Source organism: Vipera berus (genome assembly GCF_964194415.1).
Source record: "Vipera berus genome assembly, chromosome: 3".
In the NCBI taxonomy this organism is placed as follows: Eukaryota; Metazoa; Chordata; class Lepidosauria; order Squamata; family Viperidae; genus Vipera; species Vipera berus.
Window position 1 is genome coordinate 63,197,333 of NC_138204.1, and position 26,794 is coordinate 63,224,126.

Here is a 26,794-nt window from a genome sequence, read left to right on the forward strand (position 1 = left end):
AAAATACAATATTATATCAAATAGAACTTTCTTCAACTTCAGATTGTCTTTTAATTAGTGGTGGATAAGGTTATGCCTAATGAGGTGCTGTGTTTTGTTTTTCACAAGTGGGAATTCTGTGGTAGCACTATATTTGTTAACGCAATAGAAATCAATGGAGAATATGGAAATGTTCATTAAGAAAAAATGAGAATTGCAAGAAGGAATATCTTTGTTAATCAGCATAGCACCAATTTCTGCGACAACTTATAATTATATAAATTGTTCTAGTATTTCTCAAACATACTGTTTTCATAGCTCTTGGGGTTTTGCTCATCATAGATTTTCAGATCCAGACATTTTAGAAATGTCATCTGTTTATGTTTCCCATGTCAATGTTGTATGACAGTTTTAAATTAAAACTAAAATGCATTAATTAAACAGTTGAAAGTAAGTACTTAAAACCCCATGCATGCATGCATGCATGCATATATATAATCACATTACCCCTTCCATAGGTGTATTTAAAGTCGCCATAGTTGATACTTCATGATTCCCAAGTGGGAGAATATTCTCATGGAGAAGGCTCCTTTCTGCATGATCAGCAGCTGAGAGGAATCCCTCCTGAGGAGACTTTCTGAAGAGATCTAAAGATAAAGAGAATTACCCCAGATATAATCTGGCACTAAGGTTTTTCATAACTTGCAAAATTAGAACAGCTAATAGGTAGACTGCACATTTGTTTCAAGACTGCTACATTCTGTTTATTTGGCTCTTAATCTGCCATCCAGCGTTCAGCAAACAGCAAAAGTTGGCATTTAAAGAAGCAGAATAAGAAGATTGTTGATGCCTTTGAACTTTGATATTGGAGACTCCTGAAAGCAGTGTGGACAGCCAAGGAAACAGAAGATCCACCACAAGAAAAGTGATGGATCATCTAACACATCAACCCTTAATTCTCACTTGAGATCCAAATGACCTGTCTCAAGTTAGGTTACTTCTCTCTAAATTCTATCCTAGTACAAGGATAGTCCAGTACAAAGCTTATTGCAATAACATAAATATAATACTAATTTATAGTAGAAGCTAAGCGTTTTTATAAAAAAAATGAAGTTTATATTGAAGACAAATCCAAAAGTCTTATATGAACACTTAGGAGAAAAAGAAAAAGAGCTTACAGAAAGGCAGATTTCAATCAGGTGTTAGGAAGAAATTCCAAAACACCTTCTTCAGGAAAACCTGGAATAGACATTTGGTACAGATGTTTTAATTTGGATTCCTCACTCCCTATCAGAGGATGGAGTTGAATTTGATAGCCTGAATTTCTGTTTCTAATGCTACGAGTCTAACATAATAGATTTTCTTGTACATAAAACCTTGTACGCTTTTTGGCAAATGACACATAATCTTTCTTTGTTTTAGATTATACTGTAGAAGAAAAACCATCTCACATATCAGTGATGCAACAGCTGGAAGATGGTGGCCCTGATCCTCTTGTATTTGTTTTAAATGCAAATTTATTGTCTATGGTTAAAATTGTAAATTGTAAGTCCCAGTTATTTCAAGTAGATAGCGAATATCTATCTATTAACTACATTTGTGCTTTGTTGTTATATTTCTGCTAGCAAACAATTATTCTTCATTAATGGTGGACAGGTAGTAGGTACTGTTTGCCAAAGTTCAGAAAAAGTTTGTAGGATTTTTTGGGGAGGGTGAGGTTGGGCACACACAGAAATTTTAAATGTCTCATATTGATAATATTGATAATAATGACAATAATGTAATAGAGAAGAATCTCCATTTAATGTTCTGAATAATAATGAAATTGTTAATATATTTCCATCATCAGGTGTATAAATTGATTACATGTGTTAACATTTCATATAATTTTTAACAGTTTCTGCAGAAGATGTGACATTGGCTTAGAATGCGATATTATGTAGCACTTTGCAGGTTTCTTTTTAAAAATATTTTAATTAGAAAAATAACAGAAGAAAGAGGAGTTAAATATATTTAGGTGTATTAGTTGTGCTGGTGGTTTTTATTTTGTATTTTTATTATACATCGCTCAAAGTCTTAACTGGGCGATTCATAAATATTGTAAGTAAATAAATTCCTGACCATCCAGTGCCGTGTTCTTGATCCACATACATACCTCTTATGGATAATACCTGTAAAATATTTATTTCGATAAACACAGCATTCTATAGTGTGTGAATTAACTTAATATTTTAAAATCATTTTTTTTTTATTTTTTGCAGATGTGAACAGGAAATGCTGGTGCTTTACTACAAAGGGAATGCATGCAGTAGGCCAATCAGAAATAGTAATTCTTCTCCAATGTTTACCTGATGAAAAATGCTTACCCAAGGATATTTTTAACCACTTTGTGCAACTTTATCAAGATGCCTTGGCAGGTAAAACTTTGACCATTTTAAAAACTATGATGATTGATGGCACCTTTTAAAATTGCTAAGTACGCCTTTTGCGGTTCTGAACCCATGTAGAATATTTGAGGAGATTGGGAGCATCCACCTTGAAATAATTGCCACAGGGTATGTCCGTTTACAAATTAGTGGAGCCATTTTATTATACCATGAAACAGTTTCTCCCATTCTTTTATTATTCCATTGTTTCTTGCATGCAAGAAAATAATTAAGAATTGGGGCAACATATAGCTACTTAACAAGGTATTCGGTTAAATAGCTAAGATTTCTGAATTTTATTAGCTCTCCTCTAAGATTGGTAATACAGTGAAAGTAAAGTCATACATGCATGTTGGTGTTTTTCTTGCTGACAGTATACCTGAAAAAAGTAATTCCGCAAACCTGTAAAGGGAGCCTTAGGGACAAATTTGGATCCAAAATTCATTGATCAACGAATTGATTCTGGAGTTGGCATACTCTGTCTTGAATTTCATCTTCAGCTTTTCATAAAATACAGAATTGGCATACTCTGTCTTGAATATCTTCAGCTTTTCATAAAATACGGAATTACTCTACCATTAAACAAAGTGCTTCTCACTTGTGGTCATGCGTTATTTATTGCCTTCCCATAATTTGTTTTTGAATATTGCCTTTTGGGCACACTGTTCTGTAATATTGTGATGAGGGGTCCTTAGTGCTCTGAGCTTGCTTGTTTTCTGGCAGACGTTTCATTACCCTAACTAGGTAACATCATCAGTGCTAGTAAGGAGTGCTGTTTGCTGTCAGTTTATATTCTGGTGTCTTGCCTGTCTGTGTGGGTGGGATTCTTCAGTTGGGCTGTAATATTGTGAGGAACAGGACACTGGGTGGAGTAATTTGTAATAGCCAAATTTTACCTGGGTAGGATTCAGCATTTTACATTTCTTTAGTTCTGACAAGTAAATTAATTCATCAATTATGTGTTGGATAGCAAAAGGTATTCCTCCTTTGCAAGTGGAGGATCTTCATGATTCTTAACCTCTTACATACGCTCATTTACCTTAGAAGATCATGTAGTAGCCGTGACCAGGGGGGCTTTCACACAGGTTCGCCTGGTGCGGCAGTTGCAGCCCTACCTAGACCGGGATGCCCTGTGTACGGTCACTCATGCGCTCGTGACCTCTCGTCTTGACTATTGCAATGCTCTCTACATGGGGCTTCCCTTGAAGACCACTCGGAGGCTCCAACTGGTACAGAATGCGGCCGCGAGAGTTGTCTTGGGAGTTTCCCGGTACTCCCATGTTACACCTTTGCTCCGTGAGCTGCATTGGTTACCAGTTGTCTTCCGGGTGAGGTTCAAGGTCTTAGTGATGGTTTTTAAGTCCTTACATGGCATGGGTCCGGAATACCTCGGGGACCACCTGCTGCCGGCGTCAACTCCCCTCCACCCCGTGCGTTCCCACAAAGAGGGCCTCCTCAGGGTGCCTCCAGTCAGAGAATGTCGGCTGGTGGCCCCCAGGGGGAGGGCCTTCTCTGTGGGCGCTCCGGCTTTGTGGAACCAGCTGCCGGTTGAGCTCCGGATGGCACCGGATCTCCGCTCCTTCCGGCGCGGGTTAAAGACCCATTTATTTGAACAAGCTGGCCTGGCCTGATGGGGAATCACTTAGGGTCTTAATATTTATATATATATATTATTGTTTTTATTGTGGGCAATAATTTAATTCTTTTTTAACTTTTGTATTTTTGTAGTTTTAAGATATGCCCTGTTCACCGCCCTGAGTCCTTCGGGAGAAGGGCGGTATAAAAATTTAAATAAATAAATAAATAAATAAATAAATAAATAAATAAATAAATAAATAAATAAATAAATAAATAAATAAATAAATAAATTTAGTGGCGCACAAAGCGTATTTAATATCTATTGTGACATAATATGTGAGAGAAAAGAAAGCAATAGATTAACCCCAAGTTTTATCACAATCAGCCTATTATCTGGCACAGATGCAGTGAATCTAATTATTGCATCATAATAGTTTTTCATATATAGAAAATTTGCTTCAAACAGAAGTATTTAATTATATAAACTTTTCAAAAGAAGGTAAAGGATTTTCGTTATAACAAAGGGATTTTTCACAGGAGTTAGGATACTTTCTGATCAAAGTATCTGTTATGTACTTTGCGCTGTTAGAATATTATACCACATGTGTGTGCAACTTCATTCCTGTAAAGTTGTGGTATTTTCTACAGCCCAAGCCAGCATTACTCAGCATGAACAAAGGACCTCAAGTATCCAATGCTGTGGCTCATGAGCTTACTGATTTCTTCCTCTTAAACTTTCCTGATGTTTCCACTGTGGAAGGACATATCCAATTATATCACCGCGACTATTCTCAGCATCCTAAGCTAGCCCATGGACGCTTGTGGTGAGGGACCTATCCCAATGTGAATATTGAATTAAGGTTCCTCTGCCAGTCCAGTAGGCTACCATATTGAAGCAGGGTGGAATATCATTTGTCCTATAGGCAAGCAGACATCATCTTCATTGATAGTTGGATTTTAAAGTTTGCTGAGACACAGTGGATAAAGGAAGGGCTAGGGGAAGTTATGTGCTTATCTGTTCCAGCTGTAATATGGTTTTAAAGTATCCCACACAATGTCTCAAGTTGTTCTTCTCATTTAACATGTTCTACAATTTCAGGTCCTTTACTGGAATTTCTTAAGTTCCAGTTTGCAGCTCTAAATGGAAATAAGAAAAAAACATTAAACAAATGCTATCTTAACAGAAATGATTTGCAATACTTGCTTTTTTGAGCATATATATCTTGAGACAAATGTCTAAAACGGTCAGTGTAGCAACTCAGTTATGGTATGCAGACATATGTATTTCGTTGAATGAATTGACAGTGGGATCTAAGATGATCTCTTTCAGAAATGTCATTCCAAAAGGAATGCAAGCAGCGCCTTACTGGAATTAAGGTGGGAAGTAAGAAATCATTTTACTTTTTTTTTAATAGTCAGGATTCCAAAATATAATCAATTAGGAAAACAGATATTTTTTTTAAAAAAAACAACAATGATGTATGTGATGATTGGATTGTTTGAACCTGATAAAATTTATGTTGCATTTCAGAATAGTGCCAGCCTGCATTCTATTTAGATTGCCATTTGGCTACATTCAAGTTTAGTTCCTGTCTTGAAACCAGTGAACTCTAGTTATTTTTTGAGAGGAGTGGGCTAAGAGCCTTGGTGGAGCAGTGGGCTAATGCCTCCTTAAGTAACACCAGCTGCCTGCAATTAGTGCAGGTTCGCATCCCACCAGGCTCAAGGTTGACTCAGCCTTCCATCCTTCCGAGGTAGGTAAAATGAGGACCCAGATTGTTGGGGGCAATTAAGCTGACTTTGTAATAATGCCGCTTGGGGTGTGTGTGAAAGCCCTAATAAGCAGGCATATACATAGAATGAAGGCTACTGCTAAGCTTGTAAGCCGCCCTGAGTCTTCGGAGAAGGGCGGGATATAAATGGAATTAAAATAAAAATAAAATAAAAATTATCTAAGAATGGAGATAAGGAAGTTCATCTTGCTTCTTGTCTATTATTGGGCACTCTAATGCAGGAATTTTATTCTGACAATGTTTTTACAAGGCTACAACATAATAGCACTTCCTAAATAGTCTGGGAGAATCACTTTAGATTTGTGACTGGCATACTTGCGGTATAACAAGCTTTCTTTTGCCCTCTGCTATATCAAACCACAGTAAGTTGTAAACAAAGTTGTATCTATTCTTTATGTATATCCTTTATGTCTATAGAAATGAGTTGACTATCATTACTATTTTAAAACCAAGCTGGGTGACAGTGCCTAACCCATCTCATTTGAACTGACAAGGTGGTAGGCTATCAGGGTGGTAGGCAAGTCTGCCTATCCCAAAAGAAGCCAGTGGCTTTTATTCTTTGTTTTAACGTGAGGGATACACTCTCAGAAATTACTTCAGTGTCAAGGTATACTTCAGTATGTGGAAGTTCTTGTTTGCCAGCTTATTAAGTGTCAGGCTAGACTTGTATGCTAGTGGATTGTTAGAAATAATAATTAAGGATGATGACTAAAGCAGGAGATCTTGAGAAGTTTAACAAATTTATTCATAACTTAAGCATATGTAATTCATACATTTTATTTTTATACTTTTCCTAAATATTAAGATGCTCGGATTCCATTTTCAGCGGTCAGTGTTCTAGATACATGAAATAACCTTTTTGGAGTAATATTGTTTTGGAATACAAATGATATGTTAAATATTGAGATGTTAATTGAGTAAAAGACTGATTTGTTTTTGCTTTAGTATGTTAATTAAAAGTTAGTACTAGTCTGTTATTAACATTAGATAATTCATTTTGTTATATGATTACTAGTAGAATAAGGTTATATGCAATTTTCTGTTTTGATGGTATATGTGCCGCTGAAATAACCATGCTTTTGGTTTGGTAGGTAATGTTGTGAGCAACCTAGGACACTCATTTTTCAATCAGAATTTCCTTAGTAGCAAGGAGCATGGTGGCTTTCTATACGTTACGCCTGCCTATCAGTCACTGCAGGACTTGGTGCTTCCCACCCCACCATATTTATTTGGGATTCTTATTCAGAAATGGGAGACTCCTTGGGCTAAAGTTTTTCCAATCCGACTGATGCTAAGACTCGGAGCTGAATACAGATGTAAGTCCCATTTTTTTAAAAAATTAGAAATGTATCCTATACTACTTTGGGAAAACCTATGGAACGGCTCAGAGAAGAATTTGAGGTTTTTTTTGGGTGGTAACACTTTTGAGCAATAATATTTTCGTTTTTTATTTTGTCTCTATTCTGTACATAGAGTTTCTTTTGTTCATGTAAAGGGAACCAGGCGTGGTACCAACATCAGATTAAGCGATAATACAATGTGTTTGCATAATATGTTCTGTGAACTAAGCCAGTGGTTTGTACAATGTGGTTTGATGGCTTAATTTGATGTGTGAATCCAGCAAATGATACCTTATTCAGCAAAACAGAGTAAGGCAAATTATAAGTTCATCATTAGATCTTACGTGCTGTGTGAACATAGGTTCTGTTTTTTCTTCTTGATTTGAATCTAATAAAATTTTTCTTTCACTAAAAACCTTTTAGGTTTTTAAATAAATAAGATTGCATGTTTTTTTCTTTATGTATTATGCTTATAAGAATTATAAGACAAAATCATTTATAGAGCTAACTATATTAGTAGCATATTTCTTAATGAATTTGTTTCCTGGCCTCCGTTCAGTATTTCATTTGTATGTGTTGTATGTTATTGAAGAGGCAAATGAAACTTAAGTCAACTTGATAGAAAGACCGGTACTAAAATCATGTTCCTAAGGAGTGATGGTTCCAGTATCTTTTTTCTGTTTGCAGTTGCCCTGTGTAAATAAATACCTAGCAAGTTCAGCTAGAAAAAGCTGATATTTTAACCCAGTGTTTTAACTCAATGCAAGGCACATTTGTTTTTAAAAAAGTTCTTGATTGATGAGGCACCAACATGATATAAAGATTCCAATTGCCCTATTTATGTGCGATAATATAATAATAGCTATTATTTTAATATTTCTGTTAATCTTCTATATCTACTTTTCTAGCAAATGTAAACTTCTCAGAAAATAAATCTAAATTTTTTGGGGTTTCTTTTTAGTGTATCCATGTCCACTTTTCAGTGTCAGATTTCGTAAGCCATTGTTTGGTGAGACTGGTCACACAATTATGAATCTTCTTGCAGTAAGTAATAATTATAAGGATTTGTTTTTCCTTTGCTCTGTCATATTTAATGAAGAAAGTGTGTATGTTTTGGTATTTTCATTTACATACACAATTATGTAGAAAAGTTCCAGAATTGCATTATAGGCTTTTCCTTTTATTTGTGTATATATACTAAATATGTGACTTTAAACATATCTTAAGATTTGAATTGTATCTTCATATAGTTATAGATATACTGCTCATATTACATACAGTAGTATTAAGGTAAATGAAGTATTCAATAGTATTTCTAAAATCAGAATATTTAGGTATGTTGCCTAAATAAAACTGTTGCTTTCTGGGAACAAAATAATATTTTGGGCATGTCTTTTTCTACATTTAAAAGATTTGTGCTAAATGTAAACGCATTTATGGTAAATGAATAGTATTTTCTCAGTCTTCAGGAAGCAGAATTGCGATAGGCAAGTTGGGTGGGAGGAAGTTGATAAGTCACTTGGGTACTATCTTCCTACCATCAGCAAAGCAAGAAGGCATGTTGTTTCACTTGCCCGGCCAATATTGTAATCTTAATTCTGTTATATAGTTGCCATTTAAGAAAATATCTCACTGGAAACTATTTGTCATCAGTTACAAATCCCACTTTGATTTTTCATATTGCCTCTGAAATCAACTGTATGCTTTGCTATTCTTTACAGAATAAAATAGTAGTTATTACAACAGAATTTAATGCAGCATGTTATTAAAATATTTCTTTATCAATTCATAATAAATGTTAAAGTTTAATTATGATCAGTAACTATCATGATTTTGATCATTCTCTGTATGACAGGACTTCAGGAATTACCAGTATACATTACCAGTTGTCCAAGGCTTAGTGGTTGATATGGAAGTGAGAAAAACGAGCATAAAAATTCCCAGTAACAGATATAATGAGGTATGTGGTATAAATAGCTAGAATACACTTAGTTTTAAAATCCACTACAAAGATAGTTTTATTAAATTAAATTCTGATTCATATTACTGTAGTCTTAAGTACATTTAAAAAATGACTTGTTTTCGTACACTTTGTATATAAATCTTTTTTGAATTAATTTACCTGATAAACATACTACCAAATAATTAATATTGGAGAAGTGAGTCTAAAGATTGTGTTCTAAAGACTGTTGGGAGAAAAATATATAAAAATAATTTAGCATTAGTTTTGACATGATTTTGCCAAGGCTTTCCAGCGATTAATTAAATTTGCATACTGTTTATCTGTAATCCCATAGTACTGTATTTCTTAACGTGATCTAAATATTTAAGCTCTGTTTAAACAAACAACACCCAAAATTGCCATGTCATGTCACACATTGAGCCATCATTCACTATATGTATGGTGGTGGTGTGGGTGGGGGGAAAGTATGTGAAGCTTAGAATTAGCGAATAGTGGCACTGTTTTGCCACATAATGGGACGCGGTGGCTCAGTGGGTTAGGACGCTGAGCTTGTCGATCAGATGGTCGGCAGTTTGGCGGGTCGAATCCTGAGTGCCATGTAACAGAGTGAGCGCCTGTTACTCGTCCCAGCTTCTGCCAACCTAGCAGTTCGAAAGCAGGTAACAATGCAAGTAGAAAAATAGGGACCACTACGGTGGGAAGGTAACAGCGTTCTGTGCGCCTCTGGCGTCTAGTCATGCTGGCCACATGACCATGGAGACGTCCTCGGACAAGCGCTGGCTCTTCGGCTTTGAAACGGAGATGAGCACCGGCCCCTAGAGTTGGAAACGACTAGCACGCATGTGCGGGGGAACCTTTACCTTTACCTTTACCTTTGCCACAACAATTTCAGTCATGCCTGTTGATCAGTCTTGCATATTAGCTCAGCTTGGAGGTAGTTAGGCCCGCAGCATTCTTCTTCACTGCTTCAAGTCATTGGTATTTGTGGGTTACATCGCATGAATTATTCTCTTCAGTTCATGCTGTAATATTTCAAATGGGTCGTCAAAATTCCAAAATGGTTCCTTGTTCCTGGACATTACATAGTAGCATAAATTTACTCGTGCATTTAAGATTGTAGTCTTTCTGTATGATTCATATGTATTTAAACTTTCTTTTATCAATGAATTCCTTCCTATCCTGTAGAAATTGCAGATGCAATCTAGAATCCCTTGTTTCCCTTGATTACTAGCCATTTTATTTTCATCACCGTACTTTATGATTGGAATGATGTTCTGTTGTTAAAAACAGTGTTTTGTTGCTTGAATATGGATTGAGAAAGCCTCTGGCAGTGATACTACTGCCATTTTAACCTTGTGAGCACTGATGACACTTTCCTGAAGTCTGCAGAAATCTCTTTTAATCAGTTATTCACTTCCCCAAATCTATTTCATGAAGAGTAAACTCTAATTGTGAGACCTTTCATTCAGTCTCTTGCATCCGATAGCCATCTGACAGATTGGAACACTTAAGCAATTTCCCCCCCTTAAAAGAGGTATTACCTTCTATTCAGATACTTTATCCAACAAAGACAATGAATGTGGCTCAGGATATTCATCGAAGGGAGGATGTGGGTTAGTGCTTTGGAGGTTGTTTGTTTAACCAGAATCCAATGGGATTTAGATGTTCTGATCACATTGTAGATCAAGATTATGAAAAATTCTAAAGGATTTATAATAACTCAACACTGTATACCGTTTGTCCTCTAGGAATAATCCTGAGGAGATATTTTCCCCAAGTATCAAAATGTTTGTCTTTAAGTCACAGCCCATATTACACATTAATGACAGATGCTCTATTTTGGGGTGTTTGTTGCAGATGATGAAAGCCATGAACAAATCCAATGAGCATGTTTTAGCAGGTGGTGCATGCTTCAATGAAAGAGCAGACTCCCATCTGGTTTGTGTACAGAACGATGATGGCAACTATCAGACTCAGGCCATCAGTATTCATAATCAACCAAGGAAGGGTGAGAGTTGTTGACAGTGTTTCCTACATAAATGTTGATTTCTTGAATGGATTTCCTTTAGTTTTTAAAGCTGCTATTGAGTCTAATTTTATAAGCCTATGAAATACAAAGGCAGAATTTGCAGGTATGGGTTTTTAAATTAGCCATTATTTCTTAATGTTGGAATTTTGGCACTGCACTTTAAGTTTGTTGAATTTTGCTACTGCACTAATTATGTATGTTTCCTCTTGTCTTAAAATTAAAGAATTATTAAGGAGCATTTTTTTAACTTGCCGGAATAAGACTTGTGCTATCTTTCTGTAATAGAATCTCATAGAATCTCAGCATGTTTAAGTTTTTGTATTATTTTTGGTAGTCTTTCTCTGAGCAAAATGATGCATGAGGGTTCATGACCCAAACTAGTAACACAATAATAAATGCACATCTTGCAAAATGGATTAATAGTGATCAAGTATCCTTTTAACTCTCAAATTTCCCAGAACATTTCAATTGGCCTAAAATATGTACTTTATATTTTTGTTTAAACATAGTAGTTGCATAATTTAGTTTTTGTTTTGATTGTTCACTGTTTTGTTATTGAATTAAATGGACATTTTATATTTACATTTTAATGTGTCTCATTGTTGCAGTGACTGGAGCCAGCTTCTTTGTATTTAGTGGAGCCTTAAAATCATCTTCAGGCTATCTTGCAAAGTCCAGTATTGTAGAAGGTAAGATTTCAGTGTTTTATTTGTTTGTTTATGAAAGTATAAACAAACTGCTTTCCAAAACAAGTTTCATAAAAAAGGAAGCCAATAAAAATTAACAATTACACAATGATAAAGGTTGACTTTCTTTTACAGATTATGTCTGTGTCTTTAACAACCCTTATAGAATGATGTTTTTCTAGAGTCTAATCTAATCAGAGTCTAATCAGCTTTCAAATTCTTGCCAAAGTGAATAGTACTATATTAAAGGCCTGGATACTAATACTTGTTCACAAAAATAGATGTAAATAGTCACTGATGATTCTTTTATAGAGTAAGACTTTGATTTTAGAAAAAACAATTGCTCAATAAAGGATTAAATATAATTTTTAATTCTGCATTATTCTTACTTTACCAAATCTACCATTTCTTTAAAGATGAATATATAGCTAAGAGTAGATTCAGGTAATAATGGAAATTAATATATCCTATTTATTATTCTTGATTTTTAATGTTCTTGATTTTTAGACAATGCTGCGGGCAATTCAAGTCATGAGCTCCCAGTTTCTAGCCTGATACCTTCACCACCACACCAAAGTGGTTCTCCATCTGTATAATAATACCTAACAATTGTAAAATTCATTGGTCAGGATATTAGGCTCTCCTTTCATACTTTATTTACATGCCATTCCAACAATACATTATGTGTAGAATTTTGTTAAGTGCTTGTATCTTTTCATATGTAGATGGTGTGATGGTACAGATAACAGCTGAAAATATGGACTCCCTGAGGCAAGCTCTGAGGGAGATGAAAGACTTCACAATTTCTTGTGGAAAAGTGGATGCTGAAGAACCTCAAGAACATGTGCATATTCAGTGGGTGGATGATGATAAAAACTTCAACAAAGGGTACCTCAACAACTTTTTGTTTTATTTAGTTTTATTGAATTGCTTCACATGTAATGCTGAGCTATAATTAACATCATGTGAACCAACAGGAATCTGCTGTACATAATGCTCTGGTGGAGAATTTTTCCATTCTATCTCCTGCATAGCCAAAAGAAGGAATAAATTGGACTTTAGCTTCAAAGAGACAGTAGGAATGTCGAAATGGTGTGTACTAATCTGCATTTTCTTTTTGCCCAGCCAGAGGAGTTGTGTTTCCTGATAGGGCATGCTCGTTGAAATATTAAGATTAACTTAGATAATGTCTTCTTACATGACTTTTCATATACTGTCCATGTTTAAAGTCTACATTCAAAGCCAGTAGATATATATATAAAATTAGAACAGATTCTCTCAGAGAATTTTTTATATATGGCAGAGATGCCACCATACTTTTAACAGTTCTGTGGATGGTTTTTGGCTCTTCTATATGTTTAAGGACTTTAAGACTATACTTACCTGACCAGAAAGGGACGCTTGGACAAAAGTTGTTTCACCTAAAAACTATCTGGTGATACTTCAGATACGTTATTTTAAATATGTAGCATGTTTTTAACTGCTCCTATTTCAGTATGCTGCATTATTCTTTTATATGAACTTATTTTGATAAACAGACCCAGTTTACATTATTACATTGGACCAGCATTGATAATTACTTCAGCATATGAAGACAGGACTTAAAGCAGTATTAAGTCCTACTGCTAATAGAACTATCTCTTCCTTCCACATTCTAGTGTTGTAAGTCCTATTGATGGGAAATCTATGGAGTTTATAATAAGTGTGAAGATATTCCACGGTTCAGAATATAAAGCAAATGGGAAGGTCATTAGGTGGACAGAGGTGAGGAAATCACATTATTTTGTATGTAAAAGCTAGAATCTTTATTATGTGATAGTAACTCATATATATGAGAGCCAGTGCAGTGTTGTAGTTAATACTGACTTGATCTGGAAGACCCACATTCAAGTCCTTATGTGATCACAAAGCTCATTGGCTGATTGTTGGGTAGATTCTATCAGCTTAATCTGCTTCGTATAATTATCAGGATATATCCCCATGTATTCTGCCTTGAGCTTTGAAAGGATAATACATAATTGCAAAAATAAGTTAATAAATTTACATAGATACCAATATGGGAAATAGAGCATTAAAATTTGCACAATATTCCACCAATTATTCTACAGTTGAATGTGAACATATTCCCTCTTAACTTTTATTTATAAGAAACCATTTGTGTGTGGAATGGCTGCAAGCACCCTTGTGTATCATAACTACAATTATAAAATTTAATTAAGGTCACTTTTGAAGTCATGTTTATTATTTATCTTCTAATTTCTTTTCTCTTTCATGATACTAATGATATGAACAGATGCCTTGAACAGAAATGTAATTTTTAAAGGCAAACTTTTATTTATAATTCTGAAAGCTATCTTGATGTGCCACAATGTCTGTCAAAATATAAATAGAATGATTTTATTTCTGACATTTAAGACATTTGACACTCATCTTATTTCACTGCATAATTCCTCATGTTTACTCTATATCCTTTCATTTCTTAGACTGCCACTTGCCATTAACTGAATTATTTAATAAATTGCCAATGTTTTTGAGTTGCCAAACTACTGTTATTTATTTAGTGCATGGCATCTACAGAGGTCATGCAATCGCTGATGTACAGCAGTATACACTGATATACAACTACGGTTGTAATGCAGCTTTATAAACATTTATATTTATTGGGGCTGACATATGGAACAATTCTTTTTATGTTAAGGTTTTCTTTTTGGAAAATGATGACCAACATAATGGTCTGAGTGACCCAGCAGATCATAGCAGACTGACTGAGAATGTGGCTAAGGCTTTCTGCCTGGCCTTATGTCCACACCTGAAGCTGCTGAAGGAAGATGGAATGACCAAGCTGGGTCTACGAGTTACACTTGACACTGATCAAGTAAGTAACATTTCTGGGAGAAATACTTTTTGCTTCTTTGGAATGAGCATATGAATAAAACATTTTTTTCTATTTGTTTAATGAATGGATACCCTGGAGGCTCCTTGCTAGAGGAAAGGGGTGAGGCAGACTATAAGATCAGGTACCAAAGGATTAATGTAGAATCCAAATTGATACAGTACCAGTAATAAAGTTGTGCATATTTTAAGAATACTTCAGAAGAGTTTTAGACCTTGGACAAGTGCCAAAATTATCTGATGTTTATTAAGATAGCTTTAATTTTTCAGCTTCTCCCTGCTTCTGGTTTAAGGGCCACATTAACTTTAATGAGTGGATTCTATAAAACAGTGGCACCATTTTTCAGAATTTCACAGAAACGATAAAAGTCTGGTTTCTATAATGAATAGCAGAGATTTATTAATGTGATGCTTGAATCATCTTCAGAGCATGCACAACCATAATCAGTAATAGGGGGCTGGAGGCTAAAACATATAGGGAACGGTTGCTGGAATTGGGTATGTGTAGTTTAATGAAGAGAAGGGTGAGGGGTGACATGATAGCAGTGTTCCAATATCTCAGGGGCTACCACAAAGAAGAGGGAGTCAAGCTATTCTCCAAAGCACCTGAAAGCAGGACAAGAAGCAACGGATGGAAACTAGTCAAGGAGAGAAGCAACCTAGAACTAAGGAGAAACTTCCTGACAGTTAGAACAATTAACCAGTGGAACAACCTGCCTCCAGAGGTGGTGAATGCTCCAACACTGGAGGTTTTTAAGAAGAGACTGGACAGCCATTTGCCTGAAATGGTATAAGGTTTCCTGCCTGAGCTGGGGGTTGGACTAGATGACCTCCAAGGTCCCTTCCAACTTTATTATTATTGTTGTTGTTGTTGTTGTTGTTATTATTATTATTATTATTATTATTATTATTATTATTATTATTAATGCATACAGTGTCAATTCTAGCTCGTTTGAAGTTGAACCAGTATATATAATTAGATTATATATACATATTAGTAACTCCACCTCTAATTATGTTGTATTCATGACATGCATAATTTTGAGGCCTCTTTCTGAAAGAATTTTTATATTTGTAATACTTACAGGTAGCCTTTGACTTATAACCATTTGTTTAAAGTCTATTCAAAGTTTCAAAAATTTGATGGTGATGAAAAAGTGACTTAGAATTAATCCTCACACTTATGATTGTCACAATGTCCCTGCAGTCGTGTGATCATAATTTGGATATTTGGCAACCAGGATAACATTTGTGACAGTGTCCCAAGGTCATGTAATTGGCATTTGTGACCTTCCCAGTACTTAATGACTGCATGATTCTTTTAACAACCACAGTGGTTGGCTTAACAACTATGGCAAAAGGGGTAGTTAAAAGTTACGATTAAGACCAAAAACTTTGGTCTTTTAAAACTTGGAAGTAATAAATATTAAAAGTTAAACTCGATTATTGATTTGCTTATAAAAGTTGAATGTAAAAGTAATTTAAGATATATATATATAAGCTAAAAATATATTGATAAATGTAATAAATGTATATGAGAGAGTAGGCCTCAAGAGAAAAAGAGAGGAAGTATTTAATGTTGAAATAAGTGAAAATTTTGGTTACTAAATTTAAGACATTTGGAAATTACTAGAAAATAAGAATGTTATATTGTATTATTAATTAGTTGATGGAAGATGGTGAGAAATAGAATATATTTAAATAGATAAGACGTGTATTCTGAATATTAGATTTTGTGATGAATTGCGATAAAGGGAATTGTGGTCATTTAAAACTTGGAAATTATAAATATTAAATTTTAAACTTAAATATTAATGGGAAACTAAAAATTGGGAAAAACTAATTAGGACATTGATTGTCTATGGAGATTGAATGTTAAAATAACCAGGATATGTATAAACTAAAAATTATAGATAAATGTAATAGTTATTTCTATTTAATTAATATAATAAGAATTGTATTAGTTTAAACATGAGACAGTAAATAATACTAAGGGGAAAAGAGAGGAACTACTTAATGTAGTAGTTTGAGACTTATTTTTATTTATTTTATTTTAATTCCATTTATATCCCGCCCTTCTCCGAAGACTCAGGGCAGCTTACAAGCTTAGCAGTAGCCTTCATTCTATGTATATGCCTGCTTATTAGGGCTTTCACACACACCCCAAGCGGCATTATTACAAAGTCAGCTTATTGCCCCCAACAATCTGGGTCCTCATTTTACCTACCTCGGAAGGATGGAAGGCTGAGTCAACCTTGAGCCTGGTGGGATGCGAACCTGCACTAATTGCAGGCAGCTGGTGTTACTTTAAGGAGGCATTAGCCCACTGCTCCACCAAGGCTCTTTTAGTAAAGATATTTGTATGTAATTGAATTATCGACCAGCTCAGCCGCCACGTTGCTTTTTAAATATCTAAATGTAAAACTAGAAAACCAATAAAACTTTTTTTAAAAGTTAACGATTAAGCAAATCATTGTGGTTGTTAAATGACTCTCATAATAAATGCACTGCTTAGTGACAGAAATTCTGGTCCCAAGTGTGGTCAAAAGTCAAGGACTACTTGCAGGGAACCCATGTCATCAGCTTTTTCTACACTCTTTATGCCTTAATTTTGATGTATCTCTTTTAGTGGTGCTCTCATTTTACAGCCCACATTTCCAATATTGATATACTTTTGTTTCATTTGCCTACAATATTACATTTCTGGAAAGTCGGCTAAAGTTTATTTTTTATACTGTATTATAATTTAAACATCTCTTCTAAAGGCTCACTTCAAGATGTTATTCCTGACCAAATTCTGATGCTTTAAAAGATACTTAAGACCATATTCCCCCAATTAGCGTTTAGCCCAAAATGAATCTCTTTGCAAGTATTTTATTTTTTAAAAAAATATTATTTTGCTTTTACTTGTTTCTTAACCTATAAACTGCCCAGAGTCTATAGGATTGGGTTGATCTCTAAATATTGTAAAATAAATAAATGTGTCTTGAATAAAAATAATTTCTTCTTAAAATAATGTTTCTTGTCCTACCCACTTTGAAGCATGTTATTTTCTTTCTTTTTAGGTAGGCTACCAGGCTGGGAGCAACGGCCAGCCACTGCCTGTTCAGTACATGAATGATCTGGACAGTGCCTTAGTTCCAGTGATTCATGGAGGGGCGTGCCAGCTGAGCGAGGGCCCAGTCATAATGGAGCTTATTTTTTATATTCTGGAAAACATCTCATAAGAGGACTTCATTTTCTTTCAGACCTGTTCTAGCAGCAGTTGTATCTGAATCATTTGCACTTTAAAACTGGAAAATTAAGCTTTTAGTTAACACTATTGTGAGGGGTTGGGTGGAGTGGGTGTGTGTGTGGGGGGGTGAGAACAGTTGTTCCATAATTCTGAATTGTCTATGCATTTGTCAACAAACAGGATCAGGGCAGCTTCTATGTTACAAAATGGCTATGCTATCTTTGCAGCTAATACACATCTCTTATGAATAGAAATAGAAACCAATAATGGTCATGTTTAAAGGCAACTGCAGTCATGTATTTGATGCTCAAAAGAATGCAGAGACCACTTGGGGAATAAGGAAAAGAAATGCGTCAACGTTTAACTTTTGTAGATAAACTTATTATGAAGAAACAATCAAGACCTCCATTCTGACCTCATTATACTGCTGTTTATGGTTAATTTCTCTAGACATTTAAAATATATTGTTTACATTATTGTGACCACTTTATTGGTCAGAGTACCTCCAGGACAAGCTGGCCTATTCTTCAGAGAGGCTCAGAAAGAAAGACAAAACATCAGGAAGATACTTTTTACATCTGCCCAAAGCAGAAATCTTTCCAAAAATTGTATGTAAATTAAGCTTGTATTTTCTGTGCTTTACCTTACTTTTTTTTTTTTTAGTCTTCTTTAAGAATGAAATTGGCAAACCTGCTGTAAGAATTTGGGGGGTTTTTTCCCCTGCACTTTAGTAAGTCTTATGCTTTTGGCAGTTTTCTTTAGTTTTAAAATGACCAATTACATGAAATTGCTCTTCTTTTCAACTTCTTTTAAAGGAACGTACTCTTTAATTTTTTTGATGTGTACTCTACTTACAACGATCCATAGCAATTAACCCTGCACTTTATAGTAGCAGCACTATATAAAGCTATCCTCTTGAGAATTCTAGCAAGTTTGCCTACTGTTCCATGGTTTGCTTTCACAAGTTAGAAAGCTCGTACCTTGCCTCACTGGAAATGAACTGAGCAGACTGCAGATTTGAGCCTTCTTGCGAAAACGTATCAGGCTGGCAGTGACAGCAAGAGAATGTGAGCATTTTCCTGTTAACACCACATTTCCTGAGAAAACAGTAACGAGTCAAATGATTGAGAAAATAAATCCAGGTATCATTTGGCCAATGCTATCCAAATGAGTAGCTATCGTCCATGTGCAAGGAGATAAAAGACTGAGCTTTACTAAATGCGGATCAGAAAATGGACTAGCAAATTTATATTGCAGGGCAGGTACGGACAGCAGTGGCAGCAAAACAGATTTTTTTTCTCTGTAGATAGCCATATACACGAACAGGTGTAGATTTCATTTTTGAATAAATTGCCTCTGCATCCTTAAACTTGTAAAAAAAAATAAATAAAAATAACAGCTGATGCTAAACTGCAACTAGAATGGGAATTAGAATGGAATTAGATCGAAGCCTCAAACTGAAGGACAGAAAAATGAATCTTCTAACAATTAAAGGTTAACCCCATAAATAGGTCATGTAATGCTAACCCTAAATATATTATTCAATGTTTAGCCACGCAAGAGGGAACTGGTAGATATTAATGGGCACTTGTGAAATCATGTGCAAAAGGAGGGGCTCGCAAAGCAATTTTAAGTTTCTTGTTCTTTCTTTTCCTTGCACATAAACTCAAGTTCCTTATGAGCTTTCTCTCCTTCTGCAATAGCATTGTTTTACAGGCTGAATTGCCAAAGTCAATACAACTGCTCTTTACTATTGCTGTAGATTCTTACTTTATTAGCTGCATCCCAGTTTCACTATTAGAAGCAGGCTTTTCAGTAACTTAGCTTTGCATTAAAGTTATTGACAAATGGAGAAAGGCTGAACTTTTCATCCCTCTGCAGAAAATCATTTGTTTGGGCTATGTTTGTGCAAAATTCTATTGACTGGTTTGCTTCAACCACAGCCTTTAAATGACTTTAAGATTACCATATTGTTAAGAACTGAGTACTTGTTTAAAGAAAAAAAAATGTACTTTTAAAATTCAGTTAACACTGCAAAGACTGCATATTATATTTTTATTTTCAACATGTAGTTTTGTATATTAAATTTATTAAAATTACAACAGAATGCTGCATTGTCTCCACTGACTTAAGACAGAAATGAATGCTGGCTGCATGGCAGACTTAAGTGTATGTATGAAGTCACACACATATTGTGGAAATCTTCTGCAACTCCCTTGCTGGAAGCCATGAAACTGGAGAAAAAGATAATTTGGATCCCTAGTAGCATGTTCTATCTAGGAGGCAGGAAACAATTGTCTTGTACTTTCAGTCAAATTGTTCTGTATCTACTGTAGTTGCTGAAGCAAGATCAAAATCCTGATATTAAATAGTAAACAGTTTTACTTCTGCCTCAGTTCACAGAAGAGCAAAAGGAATACAAATGAGAATTTAAAAAGGAACTATTAACTATCTTACATCTCATACAGGCTTCCCTTTGAAAAGGTTTGTGCTCTAGTCACACTTGAGCAACATAGATGCATATATGAAGAGATGTACAGTAACTTAAAATCTTCATTGCAGGCAATTTAAAGAGATACAATCACAGCTGCTTAACCTACACCTCAGTAAACAAGACTATCCATTTATTCCATGGGTAGGAAACACATCTTAATTGCAGGTTATATAACACACTGGAGCTGCTGCATCATACCTTAATTATACTGCTATTTATTAAACTCTTGTCCACACTTACCAACATGTCCTTTGTTTGCTCAAGTCAGCAGTCACATTAACAAGTACCTTTTATGTATTACCAACAATTTTAGCCTCAAGAAAGGTTAAAATAGGTCAGTCTCTTTGTATATCAATACCTTCATTCCTAATAGTAGACTTACAAAGCTTACCAACTCATACTATATGATAGTTATGAAAATAAAGATGTTATGTTTAGTAGTGCATTCACTGAACATCTTTGGTGGTTGCAGAAACTTCATGTGAAGTCCATTCTGCAGCTTTTAGCATTCCTGGATCTGGGTGCAGGGAAGAAAAAGTCGGCATAGTTTTATAAAAAAAGAGAAAAACAAAGAAACATCCTATGACTGTAAATAAAAATACCATCCATTGCTGAAATACACTGACTTTCCCCCATACAATTCAAAAGCAATTCCATAAAAATTACTTCTAGGGGGAAATTTTAATTACTTTTTTACATGTATCTCTGACAATTATACCTATCTGTTGTTACTTCTTGATGGTGAATAGTAGTGATCACCTGTATAATTTACTTGGGTGTTTTTTAGCGTTTAAGTCTTGAATGTTTTTAGTAATGAAATGATAAAAACATACAAGCTAAGAGTATTTTTAAATAAAGCTCAAAGTGAAGTTACAATTCTGCATATGAAAAACACATTATTCCAAGTTAAAGACTGGACTGAAATCATTTTCCCCACCTATAGGATTACGGAGGAAAGATAAATGCTCCTACCTTCAGCAGAATTAGCGTTCAAGGACTAGCCAGTTTTCTGTAATTGTCTGAAGATCTTGCCCAGTAAGTGGCTCCCTAAGTCTTACTTTTACTTCCAGTTTGCCTCCAGTAGGCTTCCTACTATCCAAAACCTTAAGACAGAAAAGACATAAATGGAAGAAAACACAACAAAATTCCAAGATAATTGAAGTGACTTGGAACACACTAAAGCAGGGGCCCCCAACACCCGAGCCACGGCCCACTATCAGGACGTGGCCTATTCAGAATTGGGCCGTGCAAGTGGCTGGCTGGAATGCGTGCACAGCTCAACTGGTATGAGCGGTGGGCTGGTAGGCAATCGCGCACATGTGCGCCGGCCCACTGCTCTCCTGGCCCAGTTCCCCTCTTTCCTTCCCCCACCGGCTGGGCCGCAAAGGTTGGGGACTACTGCACTAAAGCATTTTTAGTATGACCAATGACAATGTGCTATACAGTAAATCGTTTCCTTTTATTCAAATAAATCACTTAAATTTCTCTCCACCCTATTTTTTTCCATCTCAACAAATTGTTTCTAACCATGTTCAATCTTCATGACCTTTTTAAAATCTGCCAAAAATACTTATTTGTATGTGTATGATACAGTTTTGGCTATGTATGATTATCAGTACATATGGTAAACAATACACAGAGACGGAAGAATAGTGCAAAGCTACATGGGCAAATTATATCATAGTTTAAAAGGCATTATTAAAACAAATAAATTTTGTGTTCAAGCTTTCCCTTCTTACAAATTTATGAACAAATATATCAGAAAGCTTATTTGGAAACAGCAAAATATATACTAATGCAGGGGTATCAAACTGCCGGCCCACAGGCCGGATGCGTCATGCTGAAACCGCGCCCACCCCATTGCCGGCAATGGGAAAAAAAGTCGCAACACGTCATGTGATGTTGCGAGTTTGACACCCCTGTACTAATGTATTACCTTAAGATATCCAATTCTATACACAGTATCCCCTTCATGGATTACTGCCTTGTCGTGGCGAAGGGGCTTGCGTAATTCAATGAAGCTATGAGCTATGCCGTGCAGGGCCACCCAAGACGGACAGGTCATAGCTGAGAGTTCTGACAAAACGTGATCCACTGGAGAAGGAAATGGCAACCCACTCCAGTATCTTTGCCATGAAAACCCTATGGACAGTACCAAAAGGCAAAACGATATGACGCTGGAAGATGAGCCCCTCAGGTCGGAAGGCGTCCAATATGCTACTGGGGAAGAGCAGAGGGCTAGTACTAGTAGCGCCAGAAAGAATGAAGCGACTGGGCCAAAGCCGAAAGGACGCTCAGCTGTGGATGTGTCTGGTGGTGAAAGGAAAGTCCGATGCTGTAAAGATTTTTTCTCCATAGGAACCTGGAATGTAAGATCCATGAATCAAGGAAAGCTGGACATGGTCAAACAAGAGATGACACTCAATTTGCCAGCAAATTTGGAAAACTCAACAGTGGCCACAGGATTGGAAAAGATCAGTTTACATTCCAATTCCAAAGAAAGGCAGTGCCAAAGAATGTTCAAACTATCGCACCATTGCACTCATTTCTCACGCAAGTAAAGTTATGCTTAAAATCCTACAAGCTAGACTCCAGCAGTATGTGGATCGAGAACTACCAGAAGTACAGGCAGGATTTCGAAGAGGCAGAGGAACTAGAGATCAAATTGCTAACATACGCTGGATCATGGAGAAAGCTAGGGAGTTCCAGAAAAACATCTACTTCTGCTTCATTGACTATGCTAAAGCCTTTGATTGTGTGGATCATAACAAACTGTGGCAAGTCCTTAAAGAGATGGGCATACCAGATCATCTTATTTGTCTCTTGAGAAATCTATATGCGGGCCAAGAAGCAACAGTGAGAACTGGACACGGAACCACTGATTGGTTCAAAATTGGGAAAGGAGTCCGGCAAGGCTGTATACTGTCGCCTTGCCTATTTAACTTATATGCAGAGCACATCATGAGAAAGGCAGGGCTAGATGAATCAAAAGTTGGAATTAAGATTGCCGGAAGAAACATCAACAACCTAAGATACGCAGATGATACCACTGTAATGGCAGAAAGTGAAGAAGAACTAAAGAGCCTCTTGTTGCGGGTGAAGAAGGAGAGTGCAAAACTTGGGTTGAAACTTAACATTAAGAAAACCAAGATCATGGCATCTGGCCCTCTCAATTCCTGGCAAATAGATGGGGAAGAAATGGAGGTAGTGACAGATTTTGTTTTCCTGGGCTCCAAGATCACTGCAGATGGGGACTGTAGCCAAGAAATTAAAAGACGCTTGCTCCTGGGGAGGAAAGCCATGGCAAATCTAGACAGCACACTAAAAAGCAGAGACATCACCCTGTCAACAAAAGTGCGTATAGTCAAGGCTATGGTCTTCCCAGTTGCAATGTATGGCAGTGAAAGTTGGACCATAAGAAAGGCTGAGCGCCAAAGAATTGAGGCCTTTGAACTATGGTGCTGGAGAAGACTCCTGCGAGTCCCTTGGACTGCAAGGCGATCAAACCGGTCAGTCCTAGAGGAGATCAATCCTGACTGCTCTTTAGAAGGCCAGATCCTGAAGCTAAAACTCAAATACTTTGGCCACCTAATGAGAAGGAAGGACTCACTGGAGAAGAGCCTTAATGCTGGGAAAGATCGAGGGCAATAGAAGAAGGGGACGACAGAGAATGAGGTGGCTGGATGGAGTCACTGAAGCAGTAGGCGTGAGCTTAAATGGACTCCAGAAGATGGTAGAGGACAGGAAGGCCTGGAGGAACTTTGTCCATAGGGTCGCGATGGGTCGGACACGACTTCGCAGCTAACAACAACAATACACAGTATGGATTGAATTTCTAGTCAACTTCTTATGCATTTAGATTGCACAGAAATATGCAGAAGAGGATGTGATTAAGGAAGATGAACTAAGTTGGTCAGCACATAATTCTTGCATTCTTGTACCAAGCCACATAACAAACATTATTTGAAAATTTCAATAGAATTTCTTATCCACATAAAGACATGGATGAATCCTCCAACTGTTTTGGAACCAGCATATAGCAAAGACAATATTATCAAGGAACTGCCAGGGATAGAAATCAGTTATATCCCGTTTTGTAGTGTATCTTCAGAATACAAAATGAGACAAAGAAAATACCATTTTAATATAGTTCTGTTCAAAAAGCTTGGCACTGTACCTCAACAATCTCTCTAATTTCACATTCAGATTCCAATTTGTCAAGTTTCAAATGTGCTGCTCCCACTTGCTTGTCACTCCTGAAAAAGGATCTGGGAAAAGGAAATCATCAAAACCAGAATTAAGCTCTCTTAAGAACTGGGTTGGAAGTAGCAACAACATTCTATACTCATTCAGGACATGAAATTTTGACAATCTTTGGTTCATTAATTTCTTTGGAGTCAAATATGGACAAAATACAGGTAACTAGAAGAAAGCTGACCAACTGCACGTTTGCTAATATGCTAATAATGGTCATGGCTTACTGCCAGATTCTTCACCTCCTCTCTCACACACATACACATGCGTGCACACACACAAACATGGGTGAGGGCTGAGACCTGAGTAGAGACACTTTACAACCTGGCTTTTTGTTGGGATGGATTCCCTTCAGAATAATGTCAAGCACCTTAGTTCTTTTTATTTTATTTATTAAATTTATATTCCACCCATCTAACTGTCCACTCTTGATTAACTATGCCATAAAGATTATTTTCTGCCTGTTTTCCTTGAGGCACAGCAGAACTTCCAAAAGTCAATAGAGTCACAGAATGTGTCCCCTCTTTTTCAAACAGAACGTTTTGATTATGTTTCATGCAACTAACTGTATTACTCTCCCCTGGACATGAACACTTACCCTTTGTGAAAAATCTCAAATTTGATTCCTTTGGTCTGAATTGCTCTTCGAAAACCTCTGTGATTTCGATTAATGTTCAACTTGAATAGCTGATTATATTCTACAAGTTTAAAGAAAGTTGCATAAAATACCTGGAACAGTTAAAAGGTTGTGGAGTCATTCAAATCTCCAGCAGAACATGTAGCCAGTGGTCCAAAAAACACATTTTTTTGCCACTTTATATGGCATGACTATGACCCTAGTTTAGTTCTGCAACTTAAACAATATCATATTTCCACAGACAGTACTCAGGTTAAACAAGGAATCCTTTTCGGGAATCCTTGCAAAAGCTGGTATTTTCACATGTTTGAATTTTCATGTATAATCCAAAGGAAATGCCATTTTGCATATGCAGAAAAATGACAAGTTGCTGCTTTTGCTCCCATTGCTTAAGGGAGCAAAGTAATCAGGGTTTGTATAACCTGGGATCCCCTAAGCTTCTGGACTGTACCTTAATTTTACCTTAATGTTATTTATGGATATAAATGTTTGGAATACAAGCTAAGTGACATCATTATGATCTTTAAAAAAACATGCTATAGGATTTATGCTAAATAGTGTAAGAACCATAGATCCAAGAAGCGATCATGCAGTTGGCAAAAATTTTACTTTTAATTCTTTAAAACATTACATGGAAAATGTACTATGTAGTTCAGAATTTCTTGGATTTGTAATAGACTGAACACCTGCTAGAGTCCTATAACCAGTACAAGTTCTCAGGCCTAAGGCTGAATGATTTCCAGTTAAAAGAATTTCATTTAAGTTTCTGCTTCTGACTTCAAAAGCCGCTAACAAGAGTAGACCCATCACCTGGTCTTGGCTCAGATTTTAAAAAATGAAAACCTCTGGAGGGCATATCAGGTTAGGAAAGGCTACAGTCAACAATATTCCGTTGAGAGAGCTGAATGTAAAACAGAATTGTTTACATTTATCCTGGTTCCGAAACCATTTCCAGAAGTTGTGAATGCTCCAACACTGGAAGTTTTTAAGAGATTGAACAACCATTTGTCTGAAATGGCATAGGGTGTCTTGTCTGAGCAGAGGGTTGGACTAGAAGACCTCCAAGGTCTATTCTAATTCTAATTCTAATTCTATTCTGTTCTCTATTCTATTCTGTTCTATATTCTATTATATTCTGTTCTGTTCTATATTCTATTCTATTCTATTCTCTTTTCTATTGTATTCTATTGTATTCTATTCTATAGTCTATTCTATATTCTATATTCTATATTCTATATTCTATTCTATTCTATTCTATTCTATTCTATTCTATTCTATTCTATTCTATTCTATTCTATTCTATTCTATTCTATTCTATTCTATTCTATTCTATTCTATTCTATAGGGAGGCTCAGCCAATCTCAATGTATACATGGCTGTACTTTGACAATAAAGGTTCATTCTCTATTCTATTCTATTCTATTCTATTCTATTCTATTCTATTCTATTCTAATTATTTTTTACCTGCTTCTCCCCGTGGATAGGGCT

The 26,794-nt window shown here is 35.9% G+C and overlaps 2 protein-coding genes across 8 annotated transcripts in view; one reads left to right on the plus strand and one right to left on the minus strand.

The window, feature by feature from the left end:
* Positions 1-18,179, plus strand: part of ZFYVE9 (zinc finger FYVE-type containing 9) — a 54,267-nt gene extending 36,088 nt beyond the window's left edge. For all 4 annotated transcript variants that reach the window (XM_081324133.1, XM_081324134.1, XM_081324131.1 and 1 more), the window contains 11 exons: positions 1,402-1,524; positions 2,241-2,396; positions 6,868-7,092; positions 8,078-8,160; positions 8,972-9,076; positions 10,937-11,087; positions 11,717-11,797; positions 12,520-12,682; positions 13,453-13,558; positions 14,493-14,669; positions 17,752-18,179. In XM_081324133.1, the coding sequence (XP_081180259.1) occupies positions 1,402-1,524; positions 2,241-2,396; positions 6,868-7,092; positions 8,078-8,160; positions 8,972-9,076; positions 10,937-11,087; positions 11,717-11,797; positions 12,520-12,682; positions 13,453-13,558; positions 14,493-14,669; positions 17,752-17,913 (1,532 nt within the window). In that variant the 3' untranslated portion in view covers positions 17,914-18,179. The remainder of the gene's footprint in view (positions 1-1,401; positions 1,525-2,240; positions 2,397-6,867; positions 7,093-8,077; positions 8,161-8,971; positions 9,077-10,936; positions 11,088-11,716; positions 11,798-12,519; positions 12,683-13,452; positions 13,559-14,492; positions 14,670-17,751) is intronic.
* CC2D1B (coiled-coil and C2 domain containing 1B) overlaps positions 1-26,794 on the minus strand; it is a 65,957-nt gene that overhangs the window by 2,408 nt on the left and 36,755 nt on the right. For 3 of the 4 annotated variants that reach the window (XM_081324137.1, XM_081324135.1, XM_081324136.1), the window contains exons 22-25: positions 25,268-25,367; positions 24,593-24,683; positions 21,388-21,518; positions 18,408-20,932 (exon numbers count right to left, since the gene is read on the minus strand). In XM_081324137.1, the coding sequence (XP_081180263.1) occupies positions 21,399-21,518; positions 24,593-24,683; positions 25,268-25,367 (311 nt within the window). In that variant the 3' untranslated portion in view covers positions 18,408-20,932; positions 21,388-21,398. Of the gene's footprint in view, positions 1-486; positions 627-18,407; positions 20,933-21,387; positions 21,519-24,592; positions 24,684-25,267; positions 25,368-26,794 lie in introns of those variants that run through there. The other variant, XR_014025969.1, reaches the window with a different exon arrangement.